The sequence below is a fragment of the Phoenix dactylifera genome, chromosome 8 (assembly GCF_051530095.1).
Source record: "Phoenix dactylifera cultivar Ajwa chromosome 8, Ajwa_hap1_PhDact_Kaust_v1.1, whole genome shotgun sequence".
NCBI classification, from domain to species: Eukaryota; Viridiplantae; Streptophyta; class Magnoliopsida; order Arecales; family Arecaceae; genus Phoenix; species Phoenix dactylifera.
Genome location: NC_143197.1, coordinates 4,304,282 through 4,324,034, shown reverse-complemented (window position 1 = coordinate 4,324,034; position 19,753 = coordinate 4,304,282). Strand labels below are relative to the sequence as shown.

At 38.5% G+C, this 19,753-nt stretch overlaps 2 protein-coding genes across 5 annotated transcripts; one reads left to right on the top strand and one right to left on the bottom strand.

Annotated features, from left to right (window-relative positions):
* Positions 1-716: 716 nt before the first annotated feature.
* On the bottom strand, positions 717-3,441 carry LOC103702076 (putative staphylococcal-like nuclease CAN1). The gene is made up of 9 exons (XM_008784363.5): positions 3,173-3,441; positions 2,953-3,008; positions 2,327-2,441; positions 2,067-2,174; positions 1,783-1,970; positions 1,644-1,703; positions 1,411-1,570; positions 1,245-1,313; positions 717-1,145 (listed from the first exon to the last, which is right to left on the bottom strand). Exons 1-9 carry the CDS (start codon positions 3,305-3,307, stop codon positions 1,047-1,049), a joined length of 990 nt encoding a protein of 329 aa, XP_008782585.4. The 5' UTR covers positions 3,308-3,441; the 3' UTR covers positions 717-1,046.
* Positions 3,442-6,562: 3,121 nt separating this feature from the next.
* On the top strand, positions 6,563-18,247 carry LOC103702074 (solute carrier family 40 member 1). Of its 4 annotated transcripts, XM_008784362.6 has the most exons (9): positions 6,571-7,087; positions 11,318-11,468; positions 11,566-11,762; positions 12,802-13,284; positions 13,754-13,925; positions 15,877-16,014; positions 17,270-17,380; positions 17,483-17,610; positions 17,741-18,247. In XM_008784362.6, coding segments are annotated over exons 1-9 (1,494 nt in total). In that variant the 5' UTR covers positions 6,571-6,974; the 3' UTR covers positions 17,742-18,247. The 4 variants fall into 4 exon arrangements, 3 of the variants coding, with proteins under 3 accessions (XP_088558570.2, XP_008782583.2, XP_008782584.2); XM_008784361.6 differs by having other exon boundaries at positions 6,570-7,087; positions 17,483-18,247; XR_015967805.2 differs by lacking the exons at positions 15,877-16,014; positions 17,270-17,380; positions 17,483-17,610; positions 17,741-18,247 and adding exons at positions 14,100-14,280; positions 14,360-15,863 and having other exon boundaries at positions 6,563-7,087.
* The last annotated feature ends 1,506 nt before the right edge of the window (positions 18,248-19,753 follow it).

Here is a 19,753-nt window from a genome sequence, read left to right as displayed (position 1 = left end):
TTGTTATCGAACAACAGGTCAAAGATGAACTGAGAAGGTTATGTTGGTGTCTTGAAATGGCTAAATGCAGCTTGCTGATTGCTTCAATGCGAATGCAATCTAGACTCAATTCATCCTTTTCTTTTATGAGGCCCCGACTCTTAAGATGAAAAGGTTTCAGATGCTCATATGATTTTTGGTCCATGATGCGTGGTGGCTAGTAACTCGGTATTCCATTGCATAAAAATAGGTTACGCAAATAAAAACTAATTCAGATTAGATTATTTTGTCTTGTCTGATCGAATCATAATGTTAACGTAAGGCTGGCGATGTAGTTTGTATCATAATGCTGATTGAAAAATAGAATCTTAAACACTGAAGGTGTTGAAAAGTTGGTGCAATGTTGAGATTTTACTATTAAATATGTTGAATATGACTAGAAATGTGTCCCCTGAGGAGGTATGGAAGTTCAATTATGTAATGGAACAAAAAGAATCTTGATCGCAAAATGATGTGAAGGTGACAGAAAAATTGTGTTCGAAGGATTTAGATTATATCAATGTGCTGTCATCAAGGGTGAGGAATCTAACCAGAAAACAAGGTGGAGAAGTAATACAATGACTTTGTTGGGATTCTTTCCTCAAAAAAAAGACACTGTTAGCTGTTAGGGGAATGTACATCTGATCATATGTCCTAGTTTCAACGAAATAGGCCATTATTCCAATTTTGCTTGGAGATATAAAAATCAAAGCGCATTTCTTTTGTTAGTCCTTACTGATCATTGTCATACATTTGTAATGGATCATTACGGAAGTACAAATAACATGGCTCTGAACTTTTCTAATGTCATTCAGAGAGAAATAGTTAAATACATTTTAGTTGCTCCTCCTCTTGATGTATCTTCGATATTTCAATTCTGAGCAGAAGTATATTCCACCCATTTCTTCCTAGTTTGCAGACTCTTAATCTGACAAGCCTCACTGTCAAAGCTTCCCTTATTTGCTTTGGGCTTTCAAACAATCTGAAGCTTGTTTACCTCTTGTCCTCGTCAATTTAGATCCTTGTCTTCACACTCCATTGCGTCTATCTTTTCTCCACTCCCATGGCTTCTCAGGGTTTGATGAAGCCCATAAGCCAACACGAGCACCACGCGCCTCTTTTTCCCACTACAATCTCTCACATTTTCAATCCAATATTAGTGCAGATGAATTTGATTAGTACTATGCAATGCAAGTTCGCTGCAAACTAGAAGCCATTAGGCTCACCGTTGCAAGCTGTGGTCGTTGGTCGTAGGCAGCATAGTGCCATGCAAGCCCCCTCTTCAGCATATGCTCCTGCGGAAAAAAGAGGATAATGGGGGGAGGAATACATTTACAGCATCCAATGCACAGTCCGACAGTTTATCCTACTTTAGGAAAAAATCTTTCTTACTTGTATGTAAGCACAATTGCAGTAGACATCTCCAACACAACGACCGTATCGATCATCTCCATACACATAAACCTTTAGACGCTTTCCTTGGATCAGCTTCACCAGTTCCTCCTTAGCCTCCTTCCCATATGGCATTGAGCTCTCTGGTGCATCAATTCCCCTGTTGGCTTGTAAGGTTTATAATGAGCATTGCAGTTTGCTTTCTTTCACTGGCAGCCAAAATTAATGCATACCTCAGTCTGATTCGGTATTTTCGTGCCAAGGTTTCTTCGCCCTTCGGACCAGTTATCACCCTGGAGCAGAAGAACACAAAAATTAAGAATCATGGGCAGGCTAAAAATGAACTTAGGATGAATTCTCCAAGTTGGCGACCTATATCCTCCATCGATAATTATTTTCTGATGCTCATCGGCTTTCTTGTAGTTCTTCGCAGCGCGGGCTTTGGTCCTCTTGATTGCTGCTTCTTGTACTCCTCGGGGAACATTGGCTGACTCTCTTGCATCAGCAGTGTCCACGTACACTGTTATGGTATCTCCATCTGCAACAGCTTTTGCATCCACCTATTACTAGCAGGCAGCTTTGTTAGATAAATATTCAGGTGCATGTCTTCAGATTCTTACTATAGGATAGGATACTGAAGGTTATGAGAGTCTCACAGGAAGCGTTTGCAGTTCATACTTCACTCCTTCAGGTCTAGATAATGGAATCACTGGGATTTCTGAGAGTGTGTGGGGCAGTGGGAGACCATAGTAAGTCAACAGGCCCTGAGGAATAAAAGTCAAGAATTCAGACCATGCAAATGGATTGCTTCAGTTACTTTGAGGTACAGAGATATTGGTGACATCTTTGCTAATTTGATGGTAAAAGGGGTGAAATATCTGCTACTGCTAATGGTTCTCACAGTATCCATATATACCTCCACATCTGCTTTCTGATGCCTCTTTAAGGTTTGGACAACAAGCCTTGTTGCTTCTTCTGGTGTTTTTGGTGGTGGCTTTGCCTCCCTCCATGCCTCCAAAAGTTTCTTATACCTATAGAGACATAAAACTAGTCGATCAATTGAATCAATGGAAAAATAAATCTCATGGATCAAATATAAAAACAAGCAGTATCTTCTTCTTGTATTATTCTGAAATAATCTAGTAGGGAATTGCCCCTCCAATGCTGACCTTACTCTAGTTTAGCAAGAGTACCAAAGCAGAACTATAACAGCAGCATAATTTAGCAAGAGTAGGAAATGAGGCGATGTCTTTGAGCTTGAAGAGCCGTCAGTTCTCTACACTACCATAACAGGCTATTCTGTGCAGTTATTTACGATCTCTTTTATCTATGAGATGTCTCCCAATCGATCACAATTGAACAACAGACAAAGGCCTTTCCACACATACACGTAACATGATATAAGATCATAAATGTTTATTTGCTGAATTGTTGGCAATCGCCCTCCCCTTCCATCAAATATAATATAATAACAATAATATGGATGATGACAACAACAACAACACCAATAATAATAATAATAATAATAAGAAATGGTAGTACCAGTTTGCCTGTGCCTTCTTGGAGGAGACCACATGTGGGCTCAGCCCTTCTGGAACCTTGGGTCAACAAATTCAAGAAGCTGGATTCAGATTCCCATCCCCGAAAAGCATCCAAACAGTAATGAGTTTTCCAGTAAGACGCTTGTAATTTTCGGGAATTAGAAAGATTGGAATACGGGGATAATGTTGATGAGAATGATGGGATACATATGATTTAATACCTGAGATGTGATGTCGAAATGGAGGAGATCATGAGCGAGAGCTGAGACTCCCCGGTGACCCAAAGATTGGGGCTCATGGGTGGGCGTGGGCTTGCAGCAGATCCCCCAGAGGAATCTGAAGAGGCTGTTTCCCATCTCTCTTCCTTCCTTCCCTTCTTCTTTCTCTGTTTCCTTCTTCCTCCCGCTCTGTCAAACAGAGAGGAAAAGGGAGGATGGGGGACGGAATTTTTTGGGGGAGAGGTTTTGGAATCTAATCTGATTCGCCGAACGTTGAAGGAAGGAGCGGAGGTAATTAAAAAAAAGGAGCTGACACGTGGAAAGCCTTAATTGCCCAAGTGATGTAAGAGAGGGGAAAACAAACTGAAACTTTGCGTGCGAGTTTGTGCCCTTTTTTATTTTATGCCAGACGGAAACTTAATTGGCACGATTTTAGATTCTCGTTAGAGTCAGTAAATCCTGAATAGGATTTGCCGACTGCTTGTTGTTTATGGCCGAAGGATATACTACTAAATTTAAATATAATTTTTTATTAAATACTTTGTTAAATATTAAATTTTATATAAATATTTTTTATAAAATATTTATTTTGCTATTCCTTTTTTTTTTATCTGTGTTTATATATATATATATATACCCACACCATCTATCGTCATTGAAAAATTAATGGTTTTGAATTAAAATAACTAAAATATTTTTAATGAATAGAGGTGAAAAAAATATTTATAAGATGAAGAATAAAAAATAATTTTAAAATTTTATTTATTTTTAATTAAAATAAATATAGTTTTTATTAATGGTGTTAAAAGAACGGTTATATTAGGGTCATTTGTACAAAAATAGTGTTTTATGAGAGTACATAAATTTAAATATAAATTTTAAAGAAGTATTTATGCGAATTTGAATTTTAGAAAGGTATGCACGCAAAAACAAAAAAAAAAATATTTATCATTCCTCTAATACCATCATGACTTTTTTTATATATATAATTTTATGTCATTTGCGTCACCCACATTACACTTGCCCGTAAGATCTATTCTCATCTCACATGAGAAGTTCACTGTAATCATGGATTCCTGGACGTCTACTAAATTGTGGCCTCGTATGATGCATTACTCGTTTGTTATCCAAATCTTGTTCATTGGGTCATTAATTGCCTTTGAACAATCTCTTTTTTTAATATATTTTATGAGATAGTGTAATCTAAGCAAGAGATTAAAAAACAAATAACTTAGGTCAACTAAATTGGTGCCCTTTTAATCAAACTTTCTCTTAAGCAAGAAGGAGCCGATCATTGAATTCTTTTATGCCTATTAAATTGATAGAACTTTGGGACATCAAATCTAATGCATTTGGGAGTCTTTCATAGCCTCAGAGATGATATCATATTAAATATCATAACATAAATCAAGTGCTTGCTCGAATGGTATTGCCTTTGACCTTTTAAATAATTGATTGAGGGTTTAATCCCAAGTGGTGCAACTATCACTTTAGCCCCTACTTAAGAAATCCTAGTTCCACGAGTTTTTTAACTCGATACAAATGTTGATAACATGTTTGAATGCTAATTTAAAGGCATTAAGATGTAGAAAACAAAAACAACATTTCTTATCCCTATTAAAATTCATCATGGGCCGGGCTTGGGCCTAAAAAATATCAATTTTTGAAATTATCCCACCCGAAGCTCAGCTAAAAATGAATATAGTTTAAGCTTGAGACCTGCCCAATCATCAGCTCTAATCCTTTGTATTAGTCTAATAACTGCCGAACATGCTGTGAGATAGATTGATGTCACATGTGTTAGAATTTTTAAATATATAAGCTCATGAACATTTCAACTTAGGCATCTTCACTCGTAACCTATAATCTTCTCGGCAAAATAATAAGCAAGCATATCCACTTCATTCATTGAGCATATCAAAGAACAGAAGAATACAAGAAGGGGGAGTTTATATATTGGCAGAAGTCTATTGCTTAATTAGCTTCAACCTAATTTTCGTATGCCCCACCTATGTTCACTAAAAGCTAACCTTTCCGATGCATCACCTAGATGCAAGACTTGGATGAGCACCAACTGCCCTGGATCAAAGTTTGTCATATCAAGGAAAAATAAGTGGTTATAAGGTGTGAGGTGTCAAATTGGACTCATGATCTAACAATTATACTATAATTTGTTGAAGGATATTGCATGATTGGTCCCAATAATAATTCTTGCTGTGCAATAGGAAAAATTTGTCCAAGGCTACAAGAGAGGACTTCAGAAGGACTTCTTTATCCCATTTAAACCTAGGCAGTTACTTTGTCCGTGCGCATGGAGTTGGGTGCACGTGTGTCAGCGTTTGAGTTAGAAGAGGCACCTATATAATAAGCTATGAAGCAGGTTTAGCCCTCTAACCCACTAATTTGGTCCGCCAAAACCTACTTCGAGTTATTTCTCTTTGTTTCACTCGACAGAGATTAACCTATTCATTAATTAAATAGGCTCCAGGAGAGTGAGTTGAAGCAAGAAGGAATGGTAACGAAGAAATAGGAGAAGGATCTTATCACTCTTTAGATGGAGGTAGGGCTGGGCTGGGCTGGGCTGAGCCACATCTCTACTCAAATTTTTCAGACTTTAGGCCGAGCTTAGGCTCAAAAATATTTGAAAAATTCGGGCCCGAGCCCAAGCCAGAGCCCATGTCGAAATATCTATTTAGGCTAAAAACTGGACTAGCACGAACCCCAAAAAAATTACCTTTGAATGACACCTAAAATAAATTAGTTATAATTCAATATTCATATATCAAATTAAGGCTAATATAAAATAAATGAAATAGCTAACCAATCAAGTATACCCTGAAGCCAACTAGCCCTCTAGCCCAGCAAACCCATTGGAGACCTAGGGTATTGAACATGCCTTTTTTTTTTTTGGGGGGGGGGGGGGGGGGGGGGGGGGGGGGGGGGGGGGGGGGGGGATTCGCCAATAATGTGATCGGAGACTTCCAATCGTTGACCATACGGCTATCCCCTCCAGAATACTGAGGGCATCCAAAACAGCCACCCTCCCCCAGATTTCTACTAGATCCACAATATACAAGTGCGGGTAAGAGGCAACCACTCTAATTTTTTCATGCTATCATATTCTAAAACTTTTATTTTAAGGCAGCAGATCCGAGAAGTTTCCACCAAATATTTTGTACATATATGTCGTGTCTTTGTACTCTTTCCCAAAGGTTCCCAAGCTCAGTCCTCCAGTCCGTTCATGTCCTCATATCAAATCCTCGACGTATATCGAATCCAACGGCTTCCCTCTTAATCATGTGGCTGAGGAATAAACAATGATCACAAGGTGGGTCCAACTACAGAAACCCCAAAATATTCCAAAATCCGAAGTGTCCATGTCGTCGACGGTACTACTCATTTGTTCTGGCTCGCCGATGGGATATCCCACAGGGATAGCAGTTGGTTTGGCTCCTCGATGTCGCTTCTTCTTTCGTGTGTGCGTGTTGCACCCTCGATCTCACTTCACAGATTTTTTTTTCTTTTTTAATTCTCTTGCATGCATCCATGCTAGCGATCAAATTTATGATCTCGACCCGCTACCCCAAGCCCTGACTCCTCGGCCAAAAGTTTTGCAACCCTACGCCTTGGAATTCGGTCTCGCAGTTAGTACTCTCCCCGCTGTCACCGTTAATGTAGATACGATCCTCGCAGCGGCGCTTGTGGGCAGACGCAGCAATCCGTGAAGGCTTTTGCGAAGAAATCCAAGCCCAAAGCCCGGGTTTGATAGAAAAGAAAACAGGGAGAAAAGGTGGCTAATAACATTATGGAGGAGAACGTGAGGCAGCCTTTCCTTCCAGGCTCGTCTCAGATATCTCTCGATCAATCCCTCATCAGACGCATGTATGTTGGCCACTTCCTTGCCCGATGGGGAGCCAGGTAAGGACTTCTTTCTTGTCAAACCCCTTACTTTCTTTCTGCTTTCTTTCCCCCAAATATCTAGACATAGCTATCTGCTATGAAGTAGAAAAGTTATCAGAACTGCATGATAAATCTCTCCACCATAAGTGCATCTATTCCAAATGTTTTTGATTTCTTGAAGTCGAATTTTTGGTAGAAAATGATGTTTAAGTTGTATATGCCTGCCTATTTATTTGGTTTCATCGTTTTTTTTGAATAAAATGTAAATATTTGGCGCTTCCCCTAGCCGAGTACTGATAGTGGTGCAAAGTGGTCAATGGCACTTTCATAAATCTCAGCAAGGCGTCCTAGCGATCCCGTTTAGGTTCCAGTGAGAAAACGGGAACTAGGATAGGTATAGGACTCTGAAACAAATGAAAGAGAAGAAGAAAGAGAAAAGAAATAAAAGAACTAAGGGAAAAATGGAAAGGAAGAAAGATCAGGAAGGAGAGAGAAAAATAAAAAGGAAGAAAAAAGGAAAAAAAACAAGGAGACGAAAATGGAAAAAAATGAAAGAAGGAAAAGAAAAAAAAAAAAAAGGAAGAAAGGAAGAAAAGAAGGAAAAAAAGGAAAAGAAGAAGAAAAACAAAAGAAAGAAATGATGGAAGGAAAAAGAAAAAAAAGGAAGGAAAGAAGAAAGAACGGAAAGAAAAACAAAAAACACAAACAAATAAAAAAGAGTGAAAGAAGAAAAGAAGAAGAGCACAGAGACAAAGGATACCTACTGGAATGTATAATATCTATCGAAATATTCATTGTTGGGATAGGAGGAGATAGCGGGGCATCCTAGTTTCAAAAAGAAAAGAAGAAGGGCACAGAGAGAAAGGATACCTACTGAAATGTTCAATATCTTCCGGAATATTCGTTGTTGGGATAGGAGGAGATAGCGGGGCATCCTAGCTTCAAAAAGAAAAGAAGAAGGGCATAGAGAGAAATGATACCTACTGGAATGTTCAATATCTACTGGAATATTCGTTGTTGGGATAGGAGGAGATAGTGGGGCATCCTAGTTTCTTTTGAAACTAAAATGCCCCCATCCCACAAGATTTAAAACATTGATTAATAAGATGCTTGCAGTCTCTACTTCCATTGATTGAGATATACTGAGATGGTAGTAGCGAACAATTTAGACAATATCAAATAGAAGGTAATAGGTGTAAGTTAGGCAGAGTGAGTTAGTAGGATGGGTTAATGATTTTGGCTTTTAGTTGTTGGACAAAGTCTTATGTCACTTTGATTCTAGGATTTTAGCTCAGCCCTAAATGTTGTCAAGGTTTTAGTAGTTGATGGGTTATAATTGTAAGTTGTTCCTCCTACATTTTCATCTTTAGATTACTGTTTATACCCAAAAATTAATGGCCCATAGATCAACTATAGTAAATAGTCAAAAATATTAGACCAATCGAGATTTGGTTAACTATTTTTATTGTGACACTTGGAAGGCTCATGGTTGGATACTTCTTATTCACATAAGAGACCATATGTGGGTAGTTTGCCACTGAAATTAACTTCCTAAAAAAAGTCATCAGGATATAGAGTAGTTACTTGCAAGTAACTATCCAAAAATGAGTTATTTAAATAAATTTCAATCTGTATGATAAAGGAGGAAAAAAGATCTTTTTGCACTCCAAAATATATTTCATACAACAACAATACTACCGAGTGCCGATCATCTTTTCTCTTGCAATGCTATGGAGCACTTGGTCCGATCCTATCCTATTATTCTAGGATTCAAAAATCTTTCTTGACAATAAATGATATTCCAAACATCAATAGATGCAGCTTCAATTCTACTGGAAGAGTTAAGGTTCAATTTGCTCTCATATGGACATCAAGTGGCCCAAAGCGAATTTTCAACCTACTTCTGCATAGATTTCAAGAAATCCACAGATTAAAGATTTAACTTATTCGCATGCAAAGGTTGAGAAACTTATGGAGTGGATGGTCAATCTTTTCATGAATGGAGTCCAAGTGACTTGTGAAGTTGGTGGCGGACATCTTTCTATCATCAAGAATGTGGCTTAACTCTCACCTATTAGCAAAAGAGTCAACTTACTCCATCTAGAGTCGTTCGTGATTAGAGCAACGGCCCCCATCTTGTTCTGAAATTTTTTTTGATCATGTTGTATCATAATCATTCTTAATCAAATTTTTTTATTATTTTTACATTTCTTTCTCTTTTATTTCCTTCATATCAATTACTTGTCAAATTTTAAGCCCTCTTACTTGAGGCATGAAAAAAAAAAAAATACAGGTACCTCTGATCAATCTAAGACATGAATGATCATAGAGTGGAAGTATTTAGAAATGTGAAAACAATTACATTTCCAAAAGTTATGCTTTTACCCCTTTATTTACTTCCAAGTTCATTACCATGTTATATTGAAATTGGTTCCAATTTCTAATGATCTGTTACTTCAGTTATTGATGCTATCTTGCTAATGTTATTCTTGTTTTGCCTGACTTTTAAAAAGACTATAACAAAGGATTTGAGTGTTGATCTACCAAGTGATAATTGATGGTGAATTTGACTTCTTGCACTCCTATACATGATGTAATATCTTCAGGCCTACATCGTCTAGAATATTGTCACCTAAAAAAGAAAACAATAAGAAGAAAATAAATGTTGGTAAAATTTCTGGTCTGAATTTACTCCAGCATAAAGCTAAATATTTGATGACCAGATCATCTTGTCCAAATGAAATCATGCATTTGAAAATGAAGCCAATGCAGCGTGCCTTAAAAAAGTGTTTCTATTTCTTTTTTTATATTCAATGGTCAACAAACAAATCTATAAAAGAACGAGTTCTTTATTCAACTCGGATTTCTTTTTACTTGTTTTGATTCTGGGCTGCACAGCTTTGATGTCAGAGATATATGCTTAATCATTTTGTTGATCTATAATCTGATTTTCTTTGAAAACTAGTTCTCTGATGCAGGCTACCTCTACTAATTTTGCAGCAAAACAAGGCAATTTATTTTCCAGTAAAAATGCAGTGTGTTTTTTTTACTTCTGAAAACTTCTTTTTTTACTTCTGAAAACTTCTTATTTTCAAACTCCACGTTAAGAACAAGATCAAATATCCTTCTATTTCTCTCCGTCGGAGGCAGTTGTATATGTATCTTATATCCACATTTAAGCAGTATCACCTTTGCTGCTACTGGTTGTATAATTTGCAACATCTGTATCCTGTGCATCCTCTGCCCATAGCCATATGATACTTTATTCATTTGATGCATATAATTCCCCTGTTTATTTTATGTCCATCTTCTAGTTTTACTTTTTCTGCAACTATAAATCAGTTTATCCAGTGAAAGCAAAAGTTAATCATCCTCTTTATCACTAAATAAATCATATCAAGTGTAATGTCCGGTCCTATAATTTGTAGATTTTTCATGGCAACAAGTTATATATATGGCTGAGTAGCCTTATGTTAGATGCCTGGTACTCCTCCCAACTTGTGAGAGGTCAAGGGTTCGAACCCTAGTGGTGGTGTTTCCATCTTATTTCTTGAAAAAAAAAAGGTTAGATATTTGCCTACTCTGGACTGAATGTTGGATTCAGAATTAAAGTTCCTCCATGGTCAGGCTATGTCCAGCTTCATGAATTTAGCTTGCATCCCAGCCTTTAGCAGCTCCTAGATGTGCCCCCTCTATAAAGGTGATGCATAAAACTTCTGGAGAGTATACTTTCGCTATTTTCCAACTCCATAGAGTCAGTCATGTGTTGACCCAGTCTTATTCTTTTTGGCTTCGCAGGTTTTACTTTAAATATTTCTTGCAGTTCCTTCTTCATATGATGTCACTTGCATATATGTGATGAGGGACACAAGTTGGATGAGGAAAACATTACTTTTATTTGCTAATGTTTGAAACTATTCAAATGACACATTTCCTTCTAATGGTGCTGTCAAATGAAATTGGAGCGGTTAAGAGATCATTACCAACAATGGTCCCTTTTGCATGAATTGTTCTTACACATAACGCATTAACCGGGAATACCTATTTATGTCAATTAGATTGCCTTGTCATAAGGTTGTTTTAGTTGGATTAGTTAAAATGTTTCTGGCCAATGAGAGGAAAGTTACTCATGCTAATTGGTGTGAAAGATCCTCTCTTTGAGCTGGTTGAACCACAAATTTTTTCTAAATAAAGTCAAGAAGTTTCAATACTGATAAGGATTTTCTCATGAAATTTCACTGCTTACAGAATGTGGGAATTCTCTGTTGGTTTGTACATGATAAACATATGGCCGGACTCTCTACTCTTCACTGCCCTCTATGGTGTTGTGGAGTCCTCCTCTACAGCATTATTTGGTCCAATTGTTGGAGCATGGGTGGACAGATTGACCTACTTGCAGGTCATTACTAGTTTTGACACTGTTAATGATCTTCAAGATGTTTGATGATATACATCACTTTCCAAGGAAACTCAAATTTTGTTCCATCGATTGGCAGGTTCTCCGACTTTGGCTGGTGACCCAAAATTTCTCATTTATGGTTGCTGGAGGGTCAGTGACTGCACTACTGATATACCATCATCTGATGTCGACTGCATTTGTGACATTTATGCTACTGGTTGTTATAACCAATATTTCTGGAGCAGTTGGGGTACTGTCAACTCTTGCTGGTACTATACTGATAGAAAGAGAATGGTAATGAAAGATCTTGATATGCTTAGTAAAGGTCTCTGATGACTTTATGTAGTTTTAACATAAATAAGTAACACTAGAGTCAGGTTTTTGATTGTTCTATGATTCTTCCATTTATTTCCACAAAGATTTCTATCATGGATTATGGTACTCTGTCCATGTTTACCTTCATTTATATTTTTCTATCTACAGTAAGTAAAATTTCATTTGGATGATCAAGATCAATTTGAGGCCTTGATCACATGAAGGATGAAGTGGAATAAATATTATTTTTTTTTGTCGAGTAGAAAGATCACTTAGAGCTGTTTATCTTTCAGCAGTACTTGATAAGCTTATGCTCTGTAATCTTCTCCTTCTGAATTTGCTTCTATAGATTGTTACCAATGCCACCATTCTTTTTCTTTAAATAATTTATGACAAAAAGTTGGATATTATTTTTACAACAAGAACTAAAAGATCATCAATGTATAAAGTTCATTCTCAAAATAGCAGATGTATGATCAAATCATCAACGCACTGGAATATACTAGACATTGGAGGTATATGATTTTTCTGAAGTTATATTTTATGTGGAAGCCTAGCTGTCGCTTGTCATCTTCCATATTCTGGTAAACTGCGAGATTGCACTGAAATTTAGCCATCTTAAATATTGATGGTGGTATATATAATGTTTTCAAGATATTGAATCCTGTCTGTGCGGTGGCCTTAGCAGTCTTTGGGCATCTGATGTGAGTATATGGTTCAAATGTTGCCAAAACATATGAAGTCAAAATGTGGTTTTTTCTGCTCCTTACTGTTCCTCCTTTCTCATTTTACTGTCCAATCTCTTAGACTGTGGAATCATGAATTAAGATTGATGTCTGCACAATTTTGTTTGTTGATTTTCCACTCTATACCTATAAAATAATTCTTATGGTAGAATTATAAGAGTAGGTCCAAAATTGCTGTTTTGACATTTTATCATGTCACAGCATAATGATATGTTTATATAACTTGCTTGTACATTGATCTATATGATTTCTTAGTTTCTTTTTAATTGCAGGGTAGTTGTGATATCCAATGGGCAGCCTCCAGAAGTACTGACAAAGATGAACTCGGTCATTCGAAGAATTGATCTAGTCTGTAAACTACTTGCCCCTGTTTTCAGTGGCTTCATCATTAGCTTTATTTCGTTGAAAGCATCAGCAGTGATTTTGGCACTATGGAATACAACATCAGTCTGGTTACAATATTGGCTTCTGAAATCTGTGTACAATGGTATTCCTGCTCTTAATGAAAGCAGCCAAAGGGGGAACCCGAAACTCATTCCCAGTGATCCTCTGGAGAGTTCATCTATTATCGAGGTGAATGAGATCTCAGTTTGCCCTGAACGAAGAAATATAGAGACTGAAGCACCTGAATGGAAAATGAGGATAATTGAGAAACTATCGATAATACCCTGTTTCGATGCTTGGATAGTCTATTCAAAGCAGGAAGTGGTGCTTCCAGGAATAGCTCTGGCTTTGCTTTATTTTACTGTGCTAAGGTGATTATCTCTTAAATGGTGCTAACCTTTATAAACATCACATTCTTGTGTTAGAAAGTTTAATATAACTCATACTTTACAAACATCACAAGTGACTAATTCACTCCAACAAAAAGTGTTTAAGACAAACTAGAAAAGCCATTAGTTTCTATCTCCTTTTACTCTACTTTTCTCATAATATATATTTTGGAGAGAAAGAAAAAGAGTAAAACTTAAGAAGATTAATGAAGACTTAGTTCATGCGGAAGTCCTAAATGGTGGATGCAGGGACTTGTTTTAGAAAGTCAGAGTTACATCAAATCACTGCAATCAATCACAAGCCATTCTCCATCTCTTTTATTTCTTTTCATGCAAATTGATTCTTTTTAATGTTATCATACATGTTAATTTTTATGTCATATAACTAGTTCGAGTTATCTATAATGGAGCAAGAAGCAACACAACCAATGCATGTTATTTCTCTTGACAGCTTTGGAACATTGATGACAGCTACGTTGGAATGGAACGGTATCCCTGCATACATTATTGGTATAGCACGTGGGATAAGCGCTATCGTAGGAATAGCAGCAACAGTAGTGTATCCAGTTCTACATTCACATATTTCAACACTAAGGACTGGCTTATGGTCTATATGGACTCAGGTATGACCTTTTATACAGAATTTGCCATGGAATGTCTATTTTTTATTATTTTTATAATAATATGATCTCCAGTTTTATGTTTGAGATATTAAGCAATAAGTGACATGGTTATATGCTATGTTGATTAGTGAACCACTTTTTAAAGTTTTGGACTACTTAACAATCAGTCTCCAGGGACGACATGGCATGACATGCCATGTTGGATGCATGGTACGACAAGTGGTACTCTCTTTATGTCTGAACCGGAATGGGGTTGAAGCCACCTAAGATCACGAACCTTCATTAGTGTATGAAACTCAAATTGGCAGCTACTGAGCCACTAAACAATTTCAGCTTATACTGTTGTTTTAGCTAAGTAGGTTCTGCCTTTTTATTATTCTACTTCTAAATTTAAAGATCATATATTGAATTTTCCCCCTATCTTGTCTTATTAGAATGAATATTGTGGGTAACCTGAGAGTAACCTGAGGAGGACAAAAGAAAGGAAGAATGCTGTGGGTAACCTTGTCCTTGAATTGTATTTCACTTATGTTTGATGTCATCTTTAGTATTGCTCCATCTCCAACTTGCAGAACAAACAGTAAATTTTAAAGCTCTTGTGGATGCCTATGGAGATTTGTAACACTCAAAACTTTCCCATTGCTCAGGCTCTATGCAAGTAACGTACTAACACTTGGTGCTTCTTTATCTGAATTGGATGATTAGCCACTTAGGCATTATCAGAAAAAACTTGTTGATTGTAGCACATGAAGCTGGTTGGATGCCATAAGATTACCTAAAACAGCTTTGAAAACATTGTTCATGGCAACATCCCTTCTACATGTTCTAGGGAAAATATGAATTAAGTGGCATTTGCACCAGTATGAGGGGGCAATTGCACTTTAACGTAGTCCCACACTGCTGCTTTACTTGTTATCTTAGCTTTTTTTTTGTGTCTCAACAGCAGTTTGGGGATCTGTAGTGTCTTTATTTTACTATGTTCATGAATGTGATGGACTAACCATCTTTTCAAAAGAAATAATAAATGAATAAATATTCAAGTGATCTTCACTTGATGATTGTAAATACAAAACTTTGAAAGTGATACTTCTCTTTGTTGGAGAATTTGTCCATGAAGGAGCCATATGCTTATTTTTGAGCAAGAACTTGCTTTATTCTATTATATTCTTCCTCTTATTCTTCTTGAGGAGGTCCATCAAGGTTTGCTCTATTAGTTAGTATTGGTGCGTACCGACCATACTGTACCATATTAGTACCGAACCGATATATAGTACAGGAGGCGTACTAATATTTAGTACACCAAATCAGCCCCACTCAGGGCATATCGATACTGTAATAGAAGGGTACCGGTATAAGATCCGGTTCGAGATGGTGACTTGAGATTTATTCTATTTTTCATGTTATGTTTGTATATGCTCTATGTTGCTGCAAAATATTGGTGCTCTAGATCCTGGATAGATGTCACTTCAAATTAAAAATGAGTTCTGATTCTTGGTTAAAACTTGAGTCAAGATGATGTCTCCCTTATATAAAAGCCTCCTGAGATTTTGGAATTAATTTCTACAGCTGCTTCTTGATGAAATTTTGTCCTCATTTACTTGTGGTGGCATTCCTTTTGTCTTGTTGCCTCTTGATATTTAATGATAACCAAGCCCACAAGGATAAGATGTTGTAGTTGCTAGATTTCAACTTTAAGTTTGTATAGTTTGTATCAAGGCCTGGCTGGTCCAGCAGTAAGTCAGTCCACTTTCTTGGGGATCTGGGTTGGGTTTCGGTCCATGGGACACACATGCATGCTCAAACTGAAAATTTCACATGCTCAATCTGAATTTGCTGGTTTGAGTCAAAAAAATTGTGACCAAATAGCCTTAGCGCAGCTGTTTGTTTCTGTAACTAAAAGCTATTGATTTTTAAAAGAAGAATTGTAATGATGTTAGTTTGTCTTCTCCAGTGGTGCTTCTTGTTGGTTTGCGTTGCTTCCATCTGGGTTCGTAACAGCATAACTTCAGCATGGATGCTAATGGGTGGAGTTGCAGCATCACGTCTTGGATTGTGGATGTTTGATTTAGCTGTTATACAACAAATGCAGGTATAATTCATTTAACATGTTCACCTTACCTCAAAAATTAAGGCAAAGTGATGTCTTGCGGTGCTACGTTCTTATGGTTACTGAGTGCCTTTGCTCTAACGACATTTTTTAGTGGGTTTTTTCTTTCAGTTGGATAACGTAGTTAAAGTCGTATGAGATACAACTCAATCCCATGATATTTTGGTTATATATCAGCATGATAAATGAATGGGTTGAATCTGAAATCTTCTATTTTCTGCCATGAATAGCTAACTTTTGCACTGGTTTGAGGTGAGCTTTCCCACCATTTTGCTATAAAAAAATGCTTTTATTTGCAGACGTTTGCTTGTTTTTGAATGGCTAATTTTTATAGTGATTCATTGGTTTTCATGTCATCTGAAAATCAATCTGATATCAAGTATCTCGATACTCCTTGCAAATACTTTATTCCCTCTTTCATTTTCATGGAAAAGGCATGTGCTTAACTCAGTGAAATAATAGATTGCAAGGAAAATACCCTTTCCAATGGGAGAGAGAGATTCTAGTGAACAGGAATTCACAAATCTTGGAACCATAATGATATGCTCAAAAGTAACTGTTCCACCTAAAAAGTATAGTAGTCCTGTTGGTTATGTAGAGTTATATCCTTAATATATGACTAGGGAAGTAAGCATGTTTTATCACATCCAAATCCAGAATATCCTTTCGAAAGCTATCTCGCACACCATATACCCACCAAGTATTACATAGGAATCTGCCCAAAAAGAGTCCAAATGATCCAGACACAACAGTTAATGTTAACCATGACGTTTCAGTAGTCCTTGGCCCAGTGTCCACAACCTTGCGTCATATCCAATAAATGGCTCAAGGATAATGAATGCCACAATCCATCTTCCTCAAACAACTAACCAACTACCCTTGGTCACAACAACCTAGCAGACCAACATCTAAGTCTTGCCTACCCAGATATTTCGCCATGAATTCTTTGAGATGGAAGGGAATTTAAAGAGAATATAACATACGAATTTAAACAGCTTCTATCAGCTCTCAAGACCATTCTAGTGAATCTGGATATTGTTTCCGTCTCTGTGTTAATTTTGAGAACAAAATTCAACAGAATCAGGAAGTGTTTATTAGTCCTCTGCATATACTTCAGTGATGATGTTTATAGGACTCTGATCAGTATTTGTGTTCAGAGTGAAGTATTTTGTTGCTCTTAATTCTATTATGGAAAGTTTAGTAATTATTCTATCCACTAAAGTTATTCCCTGACTAGGATCATGTTCCTGAATCTGATCGCTGCATCGTTGGAGGGGTCCAAAACTCGCTTCAATCTATGCTGGATTTGCTGACTTACATCATGGGTGTAATTGTTTCAGACCCAAAAGTATGTCATGCAAAATAAAGAATGGATTTAGATTTGGTTCGTTAGTAAAGCAGTCTTTTAGCACCATAGCTTTGTTTCTCACTCTCTTCTTCTGCTCAACAGGATTTTGGACAGCTGGTGCTCATGTCATTTTTGTTAGTAACATCATCTGCAATCTTGTATACCATCCACATATATCGTGTTCGAAAACACCTCTTTCACTTCGACAAGCTGCTCGCAAAAATCAATTGGTGGGTAAATCCTCTTTATTTATCTTGAAGAAATAGCTATTCCCATGTATATTACCGCAATGTTATTGCTGGAGCAATAGCAAGCCACACATCATGCATTGTCATTACTTCCTATTGTACATTTCTACAGAGGAGCAGTTTTCCTGGCTTGAAATCTTTGGAGTATAAAGTCAACTGGATTTTCTTGCAAGATGCCATTGAAAAGATTTTGACTGCCAATTAACTTTTGTTTAGCTCTTGATCCAAGGGGTCAGAGCGTTTAGTTCAGTTGAGTTATTTGTGTTATGTGTACTCACAATCCATGTTCCCTGGATACCGATATGTCAAGACAAATTTGCTGCAGAAGCTATCAAGCACTTGACTGCATCTTGGATTTATTCTGATGGAAGCCAGCATATCAATAGCTTTTCTCTACAAAGAAGATATTCTAGAGAAGTAATCAAAATTTCCCTGTTTGGATTGGCAGGATCAGTGTAGTTTAGCCAAACTCTGTGTATGGAAATTTAAGAAATCCATTTTTGTAGAGGGATGATTGAGCCAAAATCTTGATCTATGCATGGATTAGCATCCATTTGGTGTGCCCAACTTGAATGGATGGCCTCCAATCGAATAAAAAGCTTTAAGTTTTTCCATACAATGGCGAAGCATGAATTGTTGCTGGAAATTGGACCCGGGGGCAATCTTCGGTCGAGGAGAGGGAGCGACTGTTAGTCCTCACGGCGGGGCGGCGGTCTGTCGGCGGGCGGCGTCCTCCGTCCGGGGCGGTCGGAGAGAAGGAACAGCAGGTCCTCGCAGCGGGGCGGCGATCCGTTGGCTGGCGGCGTCCTCCGTCCGGGTGCCTGCACACGAACCGGTGGCCGGGTTCTCCGGCGCCGGCCCTCCGACGCTCAAGTCAGGGAGGGGGCAAATAGTGGGGAGAAGGAGATAAACAGTGATTTTTTGGGTGTATGAATGTTCCAATCCCCTCTTGAGAGGCCAAGGCTCCCTTTTATATGCGGGGGTCGGTTTACCTGTGATGTAACAGGGCGAGGCCGTAGTACGGCTTGGCATGTTGTTCAGGTCGGCGCTCGGTCAGGCGAATCATTGCACTGATGTCGGCGGTATGGCCGAGATCAGAGACTTATCATAGTCGACTAGACCCTGCTGAGTCGATTTGCCGTGGAGAGCTGGGGATCCGTAGATGTCAGGAGCCATGCGCATTTATTGTGGAGTAAGTCGGAGATCCGCATTTATTATGGAGTAAGCCGGAGATCCGCATTAATGGTGGAGTAAGCCGGAGATCCGCATTTATTGTTGAGTGTGCCGGAAGATTACAGCGGCCATGCGCGATAAATGCCGGAGGGGTGTTAGAGTACGGTCCTCGGACATCGGGGTTTCTCTTAGGTCGGAGGTTTCGGGGTCGGTCGTCTTGTGGCCGAGCGTTCCGAGGTCGGACGCTGACTTCGGCTGTCCGGGGTCGGAGGTTGTACGGCTTCTTAGGGGCATTTATGTTATTTGGGGGGAAACTTTATTTCCCCCAACACTACCCCCCGACTTCCGAGTTCGAGCGGCTTGTGGGGCTCGGACGTGGGAAGTAAAGTCTGTCACTAAGGTTGGGGGGAAGGTCTCGCCCGCCCCCTTGTGCTTTCCGGAGCTTTCATGGTGAGATATGCGCCTTTTGGCGCCTCGAGGCTGCTTTATTCGGTGAGCTAATGATGGAGCTCGTATCATCATGCTTCTTGAATCGCCAGGATCATTTTACGGCGGATTAATGATGGGGGACCTCGAGCTCGTCGAGGCGGTGTCTCGATTCCGTAATCGACGTTTCTGGCTCATTAATGAGTGTGCCGTTACGGGGTTTGAAACGGGCACGCGGCGCGACCCGAGGTCGGACGCTTTCGATTTCATGTTACTGGATCATAATTCCGAAGAAGTGGAGGCCTCATCGGGGCTCCACGTGTCCCAGATCTTATTAAACGAGGGGAGCGGGGGTTACGTCCGCTCGTTCCTCAAGACGATTTGATTCTGTGGACCCATGATGAGGCCCCGAGATCCGATGGGACAACGCTTCGATTTCGTATCCGATTTATTAAACCGGAGTGAATACGGTGCCTCGGCTTCCGAGGTCGACACGTGGCGCAACCCGGTCGGGGGGATGGAAACC

Bases quoted from the DNA above. Each gene is read 5' to 3' on its own strand.
- LOC103702076 (XM_008784363.5), bottom strand. From the start codon at position 3,307: ATGGGAAACAGCCTCTTCAGATTCCTCTGGGGGATCTGCTGCAAGCCC. The intron at 2,175-2,326 runs GTATATATGGAT...TTTATTCCTCAG, and splicing joins ATCAGAAAGCAGATGTGGAG to GGCCTGTTGACTTACTATGG. The intron at 1,704-1,782 runs GTCGCCAACTTG...CTTCTGCTCCAG, and splicing joins ATTATCGATGGAGGATATAG to GGTGATAACTGGTCCGAAGG.
- LOC103702074 (XM_008784361.6), top strand. From the start codon at position 6,975: ATGGAGGAGAACGTGAGGCAGCCTTTCCTTCCAGGCTCGTCTCAGATA. The intron at 7,088-11,317 runs GTAAGGACTTCT...CACTGCTTACAG, and splicing joins CTTGCCCGATGGGGAGCCAG to AATGTGGGAATTCTCTGTTG. The intron at 13,285-13,753 runs GTGATTATCTCT...TTCTCTTGACAG, and splicing joins CTTTATTTTACTGTGCTAAG to CTTTGGAACATTGATGACAG.